This window comes from Coturnix japonica, chromosome 12 (genome assembly GCF_054131305.1).
Source record: "Coturnix japonica strain WE chromosome 12, WE-NBRP24, whole genome shotgun sequence".
In the NCBI taxonomy this organism is placed as follows: Eukaryota; Metazoa; Chordata; class Aves; order Galliformes; family Phasianidae; genus Coturnix; species Coturnix japonica.
Window position 1 is genome coordinate 13161178 of NC_140674.1, and position 15389 is coordinate 13176566.

At 44.1% G+C, this 15389-nt stretch overlaps 1 protein-coding gene and 1 long non-coding RNA gene across 7 annotated transcripts in view; one reads left to right on the forward strand and one right to left on the reverse strand.

The window, feature by feature from the left end:
- The window catches only part of FGF12 (fibroblast growth factor 12), a 184231-nt gene extending 169262 nt beyond the window's left edge, over positions 1-14969 (forward strand). For 4 of the 6 annotated variants that reach the window (XM_015871733.3, XM_015871732.3, XM_015871731.3 and 1 more), the window contains 2 exons: positions 7419-7617; positions 14397-14969. In XM_015871733.3, the coding sequence (XP_015727219.1) occupies positions 7419-7617; positions 14397-14515 (318 nt within the window). In that variant the 3' untranslated portion in view covers positions 14516-14969. The remainder of the gene's footprint in view (positions 1-7418; positions 7618-14396) is intronic. The other 2 variants (XM_085513599.1, XM_085513598.1) reach the window with 1 other exon arrangement.
- On the reverse strand, positions 9914-14531 carry LOC146758857 (uncharacterized). The gene is made up of 2 exons (XR_014933569.1): positions 14181-14531; positions 9914-11204 (listed from the first exon to the last, which is right to left on the reverse strand). It is a non-coding gene; the product is annotated as an uncharacterized LOC146758857 (long non-coding RNA).
- Positions 14970-15389: the final 420 nt, after the last annotated feature.

Here is a 15389-nt window from a genome sequence, read left to right on the forward strand (position 1 = left end):
AGGATGGAACTTTTAGCATCAAAGAAATTGAATTTCCAGCTCTGGTTGTGACAGCTCTGAAATTGGTTTAATGCAGGGAAGATCTCCTCAGCATTACAGAAGATAGGGAGTGTGTCCGTGATGGTGTGCTTCCACCACAGCCCACGATTTGAATTTAAGAGTCAAAGCAGAGGCTATCTCAGTACATCACCAGCTTACAGTTGTAATAGGCCTGGCGAGCTCCTTGGCAAGTCCTCTTATCTCCTGCCCACATAACGTGTTACTGCAAAAAATGAAGTAGACAGAAAATTGTGCTAAAGCCTTCTCCTTTCTTCAGACCTGTGCTCGGTGTCCAGCTGTGTTCACTGGGGTGAGGGCAAGCACAGCTTGTCTGTGTCTGCAGAGTCTACTTGACAAGGGCTAGGGCTCACCGTGGTCCCTTTCGCCCTCATGTTGTTATAGCTGTATTACTTCATTTATGTCAGAAAGAGAGGGCCTTTGCTTAAGAAAATGAACTGGAACCCAGGGGAAATAAGTTTCTCAGCTAGCTCTGACACCTCATGTTTTACAGAAGGCTCAGCAAGCCACTTGGTCTTCCAGTGTTCTGGACATCTGCACAGAAAAATGTAGAAAACAAAAGGTCTTCCCTTCCTTCTGCCTTGGTGAAGGTGTTTTTATTGAATGTCCATAGCATTATTACTGTGGTTTGTGCCTTCCAGGATAGTTTTAATATGAATAATAACATGATAAATCTAATACTTACCACTAGTGTTCCACTGAGAGGCCTCTTCTTCATATCAGAACAAAATAGTGTTGTGTTGAAAAATGCATGATCATTATTTTAGTTTAATATATCGTTGTTATCATTATCAAGAGTAGTAAAAATAGCAGTGTTGTAAAAGTGACCGAAGAACACAAGTCAACTTATCGTGTCCTCTGCCCAGGCTGAAAGTGATGCCAGGAAACTCTCTGGCCTCACAGGGAGATTCAAAGCATCCCATCTGGCTGTGCTTCTAGGGTTCCTGCATTATTATTTTTCTTCATGGTTATTTTGGGCACTAGCAGATGAGGCAGTGAGATGCTAATTTAGGAAGTCTGTTTTTCTTGTATGCAACTAACATATCTTCATCTTGTCCCACCCTGTCTCATGATTGTTACCTTTGAATGCATAGATGTATTTCTGGATACTGCTTTGGAGTAAAGCAGAGCTGATGGCAATGTTACCAATTCCAGACGCTTTGTCAGAAAAGCAGAATGCAGAGAAGACAATACATGGGATTCCTAGATGATACATGATTCTGGGGTTTCACCAGATCTCCAGGCTGCCAGGAGTGTGGCACTAATGCTGTCCAAAACCCCCACCTGTAGGAAGCAGTTACTTTTCTAGAATGATAATGCTAAACTGGATGGGCTATATGCCATGTGAATGATCTGTGCTGTGATCACCACTTAACAGCTCCAAACTGTTAAGACTTTAAAGTTCTGGCTTGAAACAAGGTCCAAAATTGGAGAACAAACCAATCAAATAACAAACCAATCAATTAAAATCCAAATCTAGCTAATATTTTGAAAAGAAATGATGAAAAGTTATGTCATCCAACCATGAATTCAAATTTAGGGTCCATCAAAAACAAAAAGCATAGCATCAGGCAAAATGTATCATTTTTCATGTGTGTCCCATCTGTGCATTGCTCAGCATGCAGCCTTTCCCAGATAACACTGTACACAGAGCTGCTCAGTTCTCTGTACTCAAATCTTTCTCCTGGAGCCTCTTCTCTCACCCAGGCTCTCCTGGGAGGCATGGTAGGGAGCAGCCCAGCTTGAAGAATCATTCTGAGTTATGTTCTTGTCAGCACTCATTAAATTGAAAGCCGTGTTCCTATCAGGATTGCATGAGCAGCCGCCAAAGGGCCAGTACAGGGAATCTGTGCATATTTAACTTTATAAAGCATTTAGTAAAAATATATCTGTGCCGTGAGCGGGCCAAGAACTGAAAGCAGAAGAGCACAATGATGAGGTATAGTGGGATGCACGGGTCTGAATTCAGCTCTCAAAAACTCAGAGGGTTTTCACATTTGAGACCATGGCTCATGCGGATCTGTTCAAACCCTGCTGGAGCAGGATGGAGCTTGGCATGTCATGCAGAATCTGTTGTGGGTCCGGGGTTTTTCAAGTGAAGCTGACATATATGTACCTCGAACACAGAGTTTTCCCACAAAAATAAGAGTAAATAGCCTTCTTGTTATGGTTTTCAGGGACAGTAAGTTGGATTGCTACTTAATGTTGCTTCCCAGCTGTCAGAACTGGGTATTGGACTGGCTTTGGCGGGCATTCGCGTGAAAATGTTGCTCCCTCTGACCCACAGATGGCTCAGAAGATCCAGAATACTTGTAGATAACCATATTGTTTCCTCAAGTGTATCTACTCTGTAGCAGGGCTCTGTGCTACCATGTAGCAGCTTGTTATTTTAAAACGTATCTGTTCTCTCCTACTTCTAAAAGGCCACCAGGAAAGCTTGTCACCAATCTCTTATGGAGCTTGAAGGGGGAGGAAAAGTGGAGTGTGAACAGTGAATATCACCTGCCATCTGGACAAAGATAGGATGAGATGTAAAGTTTGGATGCAGTTTTGCGGTTCTTGATCACATGCCAAGAGAGAGCTCAGCTACTGTTATTTTAAAGCATTTCCAGACAGAGGCAACCTTAGGCCATGGAGTAAGCTACATGGAGCAGTACACTGCTGTAGTGTCAGTGGGACTTATCCTGTGGACAGGACCTACATGTCCTGGGAGTAAGAGCATGCCAGGACAAAGTGCTATGGTATGAGGTTTGTGGTCACAGACTCACAGATATTCAAAGAATCGTCAGAGATTTAAATGGGAGTTGGATATTAACATTTCATCTGGGATCTCAAGTGCCTGTGGGAATCCAGTGTCTTTGTTTATCCGCTCAGATTGGTGTGCATTGACACCAGTGCTGAGCTTCTTGGTGCTCATGGCATCAAAGGGGTTTTAACTCTTGCTCTGGTTGAGGTCACTGGGAAATATGAAGTGGGTTTTAAGAAACCCAAAGAAAGCAGGTCCCCTGCTGCAGTGCTATCCTCTCCCTTGTTACAGAGCAGTACTTGTGCAGACTTAGTGAACGTAATCCAAGGGTTCCATGGGCTACCTCCACAACCACAATGCAATGTTGATAGCAGTGCTGTGATTGCATAAACATAGAGCTGTAGAATTGTAGAATCATTAAGGTTGAAATAGATCTTCAAGATCACCTAGTCTAACTGTCCACCTACCACCAATATTACCCATTAAACCAAATCCATAAGTACACTTCCACATTTCTTGAACATCCTCAAGGACAGTGATTCCACCACACCCCTGGGCATGTGCCAGTGCATCACCATTCTTTTTGGAAAAGTTTTCCTAATATCTCACCTGAAGTTTCCCTGGTGCAACTTAAGGCCATCACCTCTTCTTGGAGAATAGGCCAGCCCTCACCTCCCTACAACCTCCTTTCATGGAGTTTTAGAGAGCAAAATATATTTTAATTGACTTTGATGGCATTCGAACTCTCAAATCTAAACAGTAACATCAGAAAACATCCTGAGCTATGTTCCGTGGGAGGGAATCTTTGCCATACAGTAGGCTTTGGTGCAGTTGAGGGTTTATATCCCATCTGAAAATCTGGCTCGGTAATTGTGCAGAACATAAAAAAGAAACCCATGAGTGCTGTAAAAAAGGAAAACTGTTACTCTGGGAGTGTGTTGGTTAGGTATTTCTGCACTCATCATTAACATTCTCTTCCTTAACTGTAGCACAAGCTACTTGCAGAATGGGCTTTTTCTTTTATTGCTGCTTGTTTCCCTAACTAAATTTATGAAGTCATTGGGTTTGCATGTGGATGTGTATATTTGCTATTATCTTTTGGGTTATAATAAAAGGAGGTGTTCAAGAAGAAAAAAAAGAAAAAAAAAAAGGGAAAAAAAAAGGAGAAAAAAGAGCTACTTTTTCCTTGGAGCAGTATGTGAACTGTGATACTACTGGGATGGCATAGTTTGAAGGAGCTGAGATATCCAAGGGTGGCTGTGCATTCCCAGAATACTGTCTGCTTCTTGCACGGTTTGTGCCTGGAAGTCTACATTTCCATCTACAGATCGCAGGACCCTCTACTGGGGTCAAGGATGTATTAAACATCATGTTTTTCTGAAACAGAAATAGATGTTGGAGCAAACCACGGTACCTTACACTCTCCCTGAGCAGGTCTGTTGCGCTAAGAACAAAACCCAAAATGCCAGTCACATCCATTCAGCTCCTTTCTGTGTTTCAAAGGGTCATTGAATATGGTCTCCCTAATTCTGTGTGTGATAGATGCCATTTTATTTATTTCCTAAACTGTGAAATTTCCAATCAAGCTGGAGTTAGCACAAATGAGATCTGTGTTTGTTTTTCAAAGCAAGTCTAATTACTCTGTCTTAGTGGAATTGCCTCTTGTTCAAGCGTTTGGGTTGAGATACAGAAAGCAAGTTGCAGGCAAATGATATTCATTTTGCATGTAAATTGCCAACATTTCCTCTGCAAATATTTCATGCAGGTTTTTAGTCGAACAATTAAAAAAAAAGAAAAAAGATCTGCTTTTTCAAATCACTTCCAGTAGTATTTGTTGGCATTTAACAAAATGTCAAAAAAATAAACATATTTACTTACTTTCTGCCCCAAAAATAATGCAGTCAAGAGTACCATACCTATACCATTACTTCTGGAGGAGGCTGTAGGGGACAGTCTGAGGTTCTCTTTGCTGTTTTTACCCTTTGTTAGATGGGTTTCCCCATCCAGCACATTTAACTAACACTGAAATAATCTTAAAAACCAAAACAAACATAAGAATCTGGACAATAATTCAGTGGTTTTCCCCAACCACCTTCAGTTATCTCTGATTTCAGTCTATGCAGCAGTTCCTGCTCAGAACCATTAGTGTGAAATCCATCCTGTTCACCTACACTCTGCTTTCTTCCAAGCTCTTCTCAGCTCAAGATAACCGAACCAGCAGTTTCCACCTTATTCGACATAACTGCCACAATTAATTTTGACAGTAAAGCTTGTAGATAGGTTCTGCCATTAATATCCCGAGATCCTTTCATTATGGGGAGGCACAAAGCAAAGTGACATGACATAGCTTGTAAACTTTGAAGGCTAGACGTTGGTCACCAAGAAGGTATCAATGAAGAAAAACATAAGGATGAGTGCAATATCCCCTTGGCAGAGAGCCCTGAATGCTGCTTGTCTGCCCCATCTCTTTTCCATGAAGACCATAGGGGTTGTCAGTAAGGCAGTACAAGGAATTGCATTGCAGTGTGTATTTGTCCCTGCATGACACAGTGGAACACCAGCTGTTGCTAATGGGATGTTGTATGTAATAAGAAAAATAATAATAGTGAATACTAATGGTGTCATTTAATTAGAACTATGCTGGGTTTTCTTTAACCCATCTAATCGAGAGAACTGTATTTTGATGGCATTGCCACATTTCAGCTAATTTATGGGGGTAGGGAAGTAACCAGGCAACTCACAGAAACAATCAAAAAGGTTTGTTTGCTTGTGTCATTTCAGGGAAGACGAAGCAATAATGGAAATCACTATGTATTTCTGCTTTATTTTTTATGTCTTCATTAAAAATGTCCACTCCAAAAATGACATAATTTTGCTTCTTTAGTGATACATTAATGGTGATAGGTCAGGAAGGAATGGCTTCAAGTTGCACCAGGGAAGGTTCAGGCTGGATATTAAGAGAAATTTCTTCTATGTAAGAGTAGTGATGCACTGGCACAGGCTGCCCAGGAAGCTGGAGAAGTCACCATCCCTGGAGTTGTTGGAGAACCATTGGGCTGAAAGTGTTTTTATGTTTGTGGTGCTGATTGATGCAAGCTTCACATGTGCAGCACAGCCCTGTGCTTTCTACTGTGCTTTATCTTTGGTGGTTTCAAGCCTGCCCAGCTCCACAGGTCCACTGCACATAGGATTTATTGTCAGGCCAACAACGCTTTATATAACCCCCCAGAGCACTGGGGAATACATGCCTGAGTGTTGCTGAATGTTCAAAATGTTCACTCTTAAAATGAGGTCTGCAGTAAACGTGTGGCATTGCTCCAGATGCTTTGCTCAGTTGTTGGTCATAGGTTTTCCATTAGGGAGGATGGAGAGGCTCCCTAAGAACTTTGAGTGGCAGTTGCTTGGGAGGAAGCATTACTGTCCTGGAACAGCATTGGCTTCACTGTGGGCTCCAAGATGGGAGTCTTGTGTCCTGCAAGATGAGATTATTATTTTTTTAATAACATTTTTTGTTGTTTTGTTTTGTTTTGGTTTTTTTTCTTTGGAAAAGCTAATTTGTCATAATTTGAGGGGGAGTTGTGTTATTTTGGCTTTTTATTTTTGGTTGGTTGGTTGGTTATGGATTTTTTTGCAAGAATATCATCATTTTAAGAAACTCATTTGCTTGGCTAGAATGAACTTTCATTTAAGCCTGGGAAAAAAAAATCCCATCTCAGACCAGTAACAATGTCTGTCTTAGTGAAGAGTTGGGAGCCTGCTGGTAGAGTCCCATGGGCAGCCAGCTCTTTTCAAAGAGGCTTAATGTTATTATTTCCCTGTTGTAAATAATCTTGAAAGTTTGCAGAACACAGCAAGGCACCAGACCAGTTCTCTGTGTCTGAATGTACATCTTTATGAGATCATTTTCAAGCTTTGTGCCAGCATTTCTCCCAGCCCTTTTTGAAGACAAGTAAGTTTGTTACATGGTTTTTATACTTCTGTTTCTCCATATCCAATTCCATGATCCTGGCAAGCTGCCTTTTGCCTGCAAGTATTTGTAGAAGCCTCATTTTAGGCACTGCCCATTGCACATTTCTTGCCCATTATGCAGAAGGTAAGAGCAAAACCAGTGGGATGCCCTGGGAGCAGCAGTGAGCAAGTAAGGCTGCCTCTTTGCTTCTCAGCTCTGTTCTTGGTTTTTTTTTTTTTGTTTGTTTTTTTGGTTTTTTTTTTGGTTTTTTTTGGGTAATACTTCAGCCCAAGTTCTTGTAGACGAGACCTGGGAGAGCATAGACACTTCACAGGACGTCTCACAAAGAAGGGCATTGTGCTGGCTGGGTTTGTAAGCTTGCTGGGACACAAAGTCTTGACTTCTGCATTTTTTTCAAGCCTGTTCACTGTGCGTTGTTTGGTAAATCACAGCTCTGCCCTGTCAGGGAGAACAAGTCTTCTCTTTCATTGGGTAGTCTTCTGGATGAGTACTGTTATTGATGCCTGTTGTTTTCTATTGTTAAACTGACTTCAATGCGTGACCATCCTGTATCACTCAAAGATGCCTAATTAGAAAATCAGTGATTAATTCTTTCCACCGCTTTTTCCTCTCTTTCTCTCTCTCTCTGTCTCTCTCTCACTGCAGGATGTTTTCACACCAGAGTGCAAATTTAAGGAATCTGTCTTTGAAAACTACTACGTTATTTATTCTTCCACGCTGTACCGGCAGCAAGAATCCGGACGAGCGTGGTTCCTGGGACTCAATAAAGAAGGTCAAATTATGAAGGGAAACCGGGTGAAAAAAACCAAACCCTCGTCACATTTTGTACCCAAACCCATTGAAGGTATGGAATCTCTCCCTCCATCCGTGTGGTGTGGAGGGTGGGTGAGTTGGCAGGTGCAGGTTTGGGGCTGCATGGATTGCGGTGTTAGGGAGCACTTTTAGAGTGCTGGGCTGCACTGCTGTCATTCCATCCACTTTCCATCTTGCATAAAAAACTCTGCATGTTATCACAGCTTGAGGCTTTGGTGGAAGTAGTGGAGCTGAATTTTTGCCCCTGTTTGCTGACTGAAGTGTGCCATGGGCTCACGCCTTAGCATTTTTTTATGTGCTGGCATTTGGTAGGTGGAGATGTGCTGTAATAAGCTTAGTTCTTATCTAGTACTAACTTAATTTTGGAAACAAGCAATTGTCCCTTTTCTGTTACTTGTAAATTTGAGAGAAATTCAGCTCTGCATTCACAGGTTTCTGCTGCCTTTGCACAGAAGATGGAGGTGTTGGAAGAACAGAGAATGTCACAGATGTGCTTCTCCTGTTCTTGTTCTCAGAGATTTTTCTGCAGCTGGGAGCCAATTGGAGGCAGCAGCAGGGCTGGCTTTCCTCAGCCCATTTTGGGTTGTGCTAAAGACCGGGGCCTGCTTCAGCAGGATGTTGGGTTCCACTCCTATCCTGCCTAGGCTAGAAAGAAGCTTTTCCAGGTGCTAGCTGTCCCAGCTGGGTTTACAGCTCCTTCTTATAGCTCTTTGCTACCTGGCTGGCTGCTGACACTGAGCAGAGCCTTGGAATCCAGATTTCTTCCCCAGTGCAGCACATGTGGTGTCTGTTGAATGGCTCAGTAGTTGTCTTCTGCATGCATTAAAGTAGGCCATTCCTGTGGTTCTCCTCACAGAAAGATTCACCGTAATAGAGTTGCCTGGCTGCAGCAGAGTTCTCATTGCAGCAAGTGCCGCTCCAGCTTTCATTTTGAAAAACCAAACCCAGCCCGAGAGCTTCCCTTTCCTGCAGTTGCCTCCTCCCACGCTCGCTTCAATCACAGCTGTCACATAACCTCCTGAGCGAGTGAATGCTTTGGAAGTTGGCAGCCAAATGAAGGGCTCCTCCACCTCTTCCCTCCTCCACATGCTTTGCAGGCAGCCTCTGCTGCATCAAAGAGTTGGCAGCCGCCCAAGCCCGGGCACGTGTCAGCTTCCCAAAGCATTCAGCTGTCTGGGACTGTGGTTCCAGACGGAGGGCTCTGTTCCCGAGCCCAAGATTCATTGTCGGTAGCAGAGGGCTGGAGTAAAACGTGCTCAGCTCCACGTGACTTGTCTGTTCTGCATCCATCAAAGTCTCGAGAGCAGAGCTTGCAAGCAGAGATGTTAGAGAAAAGGGGCAACTCCTGCCCTGGTTTAACAGCATCTTTCTCTTTGACATGACTAGAAGGAACGATTGAAAGCACTCTCCTGCTGTATCTGTATGTCCCTTCTGCTGAGCACCACGGCACACCCCAGCGTGTGTGCATTGCTTCTTATTCAGGCCAGTGCTATGCTGCTTCCATCTGCAGTACCTACACGGGTTTGCTTTTGAACAGATCCCACCACCAGCATTAACACTGTGACACAGTGCTGAGACGGTGATGTACGCACGGAGGATTCATGGAAAGGAGTGGTGCTGCATGCAGTGCCAGGAATCACTTCACCCACCACTTCAGTGGCAATTATCTCTGAGCTGAAACTTCCCAGCTGATTGCTGTGCAAAGAAAAATTATGCAGCAGCTGAGTGAAGGGAACATTTGCAGTGAAAGGAATCACAGAAAAGCCCAGGTTGCTTCTGGCGCATTGACTCCTGTTGCTTCGTACTGCTTTCTGAATTCAGCTGCTCTTGTTTCAGAATTGCAAATGGACAATAAGCTAATGAATAAGTATGAAATGTCTTCCCAAGGAACTTGTAAGGACCACATAAATGTACAAGTGTATATATATATATATATACACATACACACAGTTGTGTCTGTGTAGGTATGTGTGTTATCTCTCACAGGTACAATCCTATGCTGTGCTAATCCTGCAGAGTGCTTTGGTCTCCAGTAGGCTCTCAGATGCTGGGGCTGTTCTGTGCAAAGCCACTGGGAAGATTTCTGCATTCAGTTCATACGAGAGGTTAGGTTTGGTCTAGTGGAGGTAGGATGTGCTTGTTTGTTTCTGAAAGTCACACCAAGCTTTATCAATATTAAAGCACAAAAAATGCAGTGAGTAATGATGGGAAACGTTCAGTTCCTCTCCCATCTGTGTGCTGGCAAAGCCAAGGCAAACAGCCTGCCCGTCAGCAGTTAATGTACTGTGTGGGGCCACTCTTGGTTAAAAACACACATACGCAACACATTTCTTTTGATATTTTTATTTCTGATCACTGATCATTTGTGCTAAATGAGCCTTTAAAGTGTAGACATATAGATTGAATCAAACTGCACAAGAAATTAGCATGGGTGTAATTGTCACTTGGACACCGAGCAGTCTTTTACAGCAGTTTCAATCTCCTTAAGTGTCTGCATTGATTAGTACTGGACAAATACTTCCATCTATGGTACCTCTTGTTATTTCCATCTCAAATAATGGGAGACTCTTCTAATCCCTTAAGTAAAAATTCTACCAGATGCTTTTTGTGAATGAGCTCTGCTGTTTTTAGTTCCTTTTCCTTGAAAACATCATTTCCAGACTATTCCACCAAAAGAGCCCCATGCCATCTCTCACTGGTTCAAACCCCAATGTATCATAGAATTGCTCAGGTTGAAAAAGACCTTAAAGATCGTTGAATCCAACTGTAACCTAACCATACTCCCCTAACAAACCTTCTCTATTAACAAACAGCAGGTCTAGGATTTTGCTTCCCCTTATTGGCTCCTTCACCAGCTGTGTCAGGGATTTATCTCCCACACACTCCAGGAATCTCCAGCACTGTTCCCTATCTGCTGTATTATAAATGCAGCAGATGTCTGAAAAGTTGAAGTCCCCCACACGAACAAGGGGAAAAGACCCTGAGACCTCACCCAACTGTCTGTAAAATGTCTTGTCCACCACTTCATCTTGTTTGGGTGGCCTGTAGCAGACTTCCCCAGTAATATCAGTCCTATTTGCCTTTGCTCTTATTCTGACCCATAAACTCTCAACCCTATCATCACCTTCATTAATTTCCATACATTCACATTCTTTCTTAACATAGTGGGCTACACCACCGCCTTTCCTGCCTTAAGCAGGAAGCATCTGGCCCCTCTTCCTCCCTCTGAGTCAGCAGAGCTGCCCCTGACTCCAGAATCATGGTTCCTCAGCCCTTGGGCCTTGGACACATATCATGTTAGTAACATGACATGTTGATGACTAGCTTACCACTCTATCAGTATGTGTTAAACACAGCTCCTCTTTTGTACCTGCCTTTCAGGAAGACAGGCTTTGGTATGTTCTCTGCCCCATACTAACTGATTTGTTCATCTATCAAACTGCTAATCATTTTATTAGACAGCAAACGCACTGTATTTTAACCATGCTTTTGCTTGGCTGTTTGTCATCCTGCACTGCCTTTCTTACCTGAACATGCTGACTCCATCTGGCAGCATCCTGCACGTCGAGCCGCCGGGCAGCCGCCAGCTCAGACAGCTCTGAAATGCATCAGCTGGGCCTGGGGTTGGAACACAGTAATTAGAGGCAGAAAACGAGAGTGCATAATCACTCGCTCCCTCCTGCCCCTAGCTGTTGCTCAGATAATTAATTCTCTTCACCAGAGCATCAGCTAATGCGGTCACTGCTGCAGCGGCACTCAGAGCTGTGCCCAGCCCTGCCCTCCTGCCTGCAAAAACTCAGTTCCTCCAAACTACTGAGACCTAGGGCAGGGGAAGCCATCTACACGGATGTACCTAAGCCCCTTTAATAAGCTTTTCCTCATATCCTAGAGAAAGGCAGTGAGGAGTGCGTAGGCACCTCCAAACCTCTTCCTGTTGCAGCAATGCCAAGTGAAGCATGCAGGGTCTGGGGCACAATGTGTGCTTCCTGAGCTCTACTAGTCCTGTGCCCAGGAAGACAGCAAAGGGTGCATTCAGCTTCTCTGCAAGGGCAGTGTGCTTGTGCTGTGCTCAGGAAGCAGCAGCAAGGCAGCAAACCCATGCCAGCACACAGGTGAGAGGATCAGCTCTGCCTGGGTGACAGCAGCCCCACCGTGCTTTCAGTCTTCGGAAAGGATGCTCCTTACCTTGCTTGTGACCCCCCCAGACCTCCCCCTGCCTACCTGCTTGTAGAATACTTTGTGCATGCAGAGCAGCTTGCACCAAGAGCTGCAGGCACCAGGCAGGGCACAGACCCACTCCCACTCTCTCCATTCCATGCGGCAGATCAGGCTCACGGCACTTCACAATTAAAGCATGAATATGGATGTGTTGATTAGAATCTGGGACATAGGAGCTGATTATCTGATTGAAGCTCCAAAGCATTCACTGGATTTGCAGACATGAAGGGCTGTATTTGGCTTGGTGTGTGGGTGTGGGTGGGTGGGAGAAGCAGGAGGGGAGCCTGTTCTCACCTAATTGCTCATCCTTCCCAAGCTGCCTGGTGCTCTGTGCACACAGCCTCACTCTGTCCTTAAAACCCTATGCACACACATCCACATACAAATACCCAGGCAATATTTAGTGCATGATGCCATACAAATTCTGCATACCCCAGTGATATGGGTGTATCTAAATACTGAAATTACACAGGTCTCATGTTGCTGTAGGTTTTCTGGCATGGTTTGTTGGCACAGCCTGTCTCGTACCAGGGCTTTGACAGCACTGTCTGAAAAGCACAGTGAGCAGCCTCCAGCCCTGCCCCTTGTCAGCGCTTGTAGCATCTGCTGGAGGATTAACCTCTAATTCCTGCCTTATTTGCTTGCTCGGTACAGGGTTTCCTTAATTTTCAGTTGCACGGTGTTTACTTCTGCAGCCTGATTTGTATTCGTGACTCTGTGGCCAGTGCTGATGCAAAAACCTAGGCTGTGCCTTCAATTTCTCTGTGTTTCTTTGTCTGTCCTTCCGGGCATTGAACTCATCTTCCATTACCCAGCTGGAATACTGAGGCTGGAAGCTGGTGGGTGAGTTTAATGCACACAGCTGCTTGGGGAGGGCTCATGCAAATGCTTGTGGACCTGAGGCCAGGTTGAAGGAGTTGGGATTGGGGTAGAACTTTGTGTATGGCAGAGCATGGGGGCACCAGCAGAACAAACCCACTTTTCTGATGGGAGAGCATCACATCAGAGAATGAGATCAGTCTCAGGAGTGATGTGCATCCTGAGGGTTATCAAAAGACTTGGCTTGGGCTATGAGATCACAGCTTGGCACACCAGGCAAAGATGAGGGATAAGTGCTATGATGTGAGGGGCAGCCCCACATCTATGGGACCAGTGTGCCTCATGCTGTCCTTGCAGCAACCAGGCAGCAGGGTTCCAGGCAGCCCTGGCATCATTTATTCTGGCCCAAATGCAGTGGAAAAGTTACACGTTTTCTCTCCTTTTTTTCTCATGTTGATCAAATAACAGTGCTGCACTGACAGTTTGCAGTGCAGGCCCTACCTCCTAGATGCATTGTGAGGCCATGTGTGTGTGTGTGTGCTCTGAAAGCTTTGCATGGAGGATACTCTCTGAGAAAAGTCATATTTTCTCACTGCCCATATATTCAATGAGATATCCCTCCCATTAATACACAGTTGACTGCACTTTATTCCTGTCCTGTATTGTTGCACTCTGCTATCACTGTTTATCTAGCGAGGAGTAGAATGAAGAGCAATAATGTCATTTGTAGCCTGCCTCTAATTGCCAGAATTTATTTGCAAATCAGGGAGGTTATAAACATTATAAATATCAAAATATAAATTTTCCTATATGTGGGGCATTTGTTTCATTTATTCAGATAATTTTTGAAATTTTGTTCTTGTTGAGCACTCAGAACTGAAACCTGATGGTTCTGTCCCCATCTTATGGTTCTATAGTATGAAGCAGTGCATAATCAGTTCTTTCTATCCGTGTTTTTGCAAAGGTGCAGGTAGGAGAGCTGAAGGCTAGACCTGTCTAAAGGACCAGGATCTAAACTCCAGAGTATGTGCCCTTGGAGTGCCCCAGTAATTCCATCCCTTCCACAGCTCACTGTATTTACGTTGAGCTCCCCAGAGCTGTTCCTTTTGGTGTCACCCACTGGGCTGTCCTCATGCCATCAACGTGTGCTGGCTCAGGGCAAGCACTGGCACACCTTGGTGACAGAAGGACAGCCACTTGGACGTGGGTCTGCCTACATTTGCCTTGGCTATTGACTGAGAGGGAAGAAATAGTGCTGAGAACAGACCTCAGGTTTTGGCTGAAGGCACCAAATGGGCTTCAGTCACCACTTCAGGACCCAGAGCTTCACACACAGAAGGTTTGGGTGGCTCAGAGGCAAGCATAGCTTTGACTCAAGACTCTAAGAGTCTTCACATCAGAAATTAAGGAGTAGAGAACAGGTAATCCTCAAACCTGCTACTGGTTGATAAAAGCATCTCGAGACACTGCCTGGTGATGTGAACTGGAATGCTTATTTTACGCATATAATATATTATATTAAAAATAGTAAAGCATAGAAAGCCCAGACTGACTTACCCATGGGGAAGCAGAAATCCTTTGTTTCTGCCTGTGCCTCTGGAAGGATCTGGCTGGCAGCAAAGGCAGATAACAGATCTTATTTGATAAGAGGATCTTCCACTGGGTCACTGAGGCTTTTGTATGTCTGCATCCATGTTGTATTGGGGTGAGGACTTCAGCCTCGCATACAGATAACTCATGGTGGCTGCTAACGCGTGTCTTTTCTGTTTGCAGTGTGCATGTACAGAGAGCCATCGCTGCATGAAATTGGAGAAAAACAAGGACGCTCTAGAAAAAGTTCAGGGACACCAACCATGAACGGAGGCAAAGTCGTTAACCAAGACTCGACATAGCTGACAAACACCCTCCCTCTCTCCAGCTCCTCCCCTCCCACCCACTTTCCCACCCCACCCGGCGAACCCACACTGAGAGGACGACAGCTGAGCAAGGCAGGACCTACGGTAGTGGCTAGGAGCCTGAACTCCAGGAGCTTCCTTTATGTAGGACGAGGAAACCGAACCCCAGATCTTGCCTGTTGCAACGTTTTAAAAAACAAAATAAAAAACACACACACACACCAAAACAAAACAAAAAAAAAAAAAGTGAAGAAAAAGATGTTTTAAATCAGGACTTCCATTAACATTTTCAAAGCAAACTGTTTGCTCTGTGATTAAAGGAGGAAAAAAATGATCTCATCTCTGCATAATAATAATAATAATAATAATAACAACTAATAAATACAATACTAATAAATAAAGATGTTACCTTTAAAAAATAAAAATAAAACAAAGCTTTTGGAAAATGGAACTTAGCAATAATGATGTGTGAGAAACGCAGGCTGGGACTCTGCTTTCTGCCTTATGCTTCCGCCTCACGTTCACACCACTGGGTTTGCCATCCTTGCTTCCCTGGGGATGGATGGGATTTTTCACACAGCAGGAAAGGTAGGGATGGATTATGACTGCGTTTGTTCTGCTATCAATAAAATATGGCCTGTCCGAATTAGGAGTCTGACAGTTATGGGCAACGAACGAGCTGCTCTGTATTCAGCTTTTTCCATCTACATTCAGACACTGCCTAGTTATTTGTTGCCAGTGTCACTGTGTGGATATGTCTGACCCAAGTCTGGCATTTTACGCCTTTTTATCATAATTATTTATATTTATAGGCTTGTTTTACCGTATTAGTTGCCAGAGGAGTTTCAGAAATGGGTTTTCAGGTCTCACA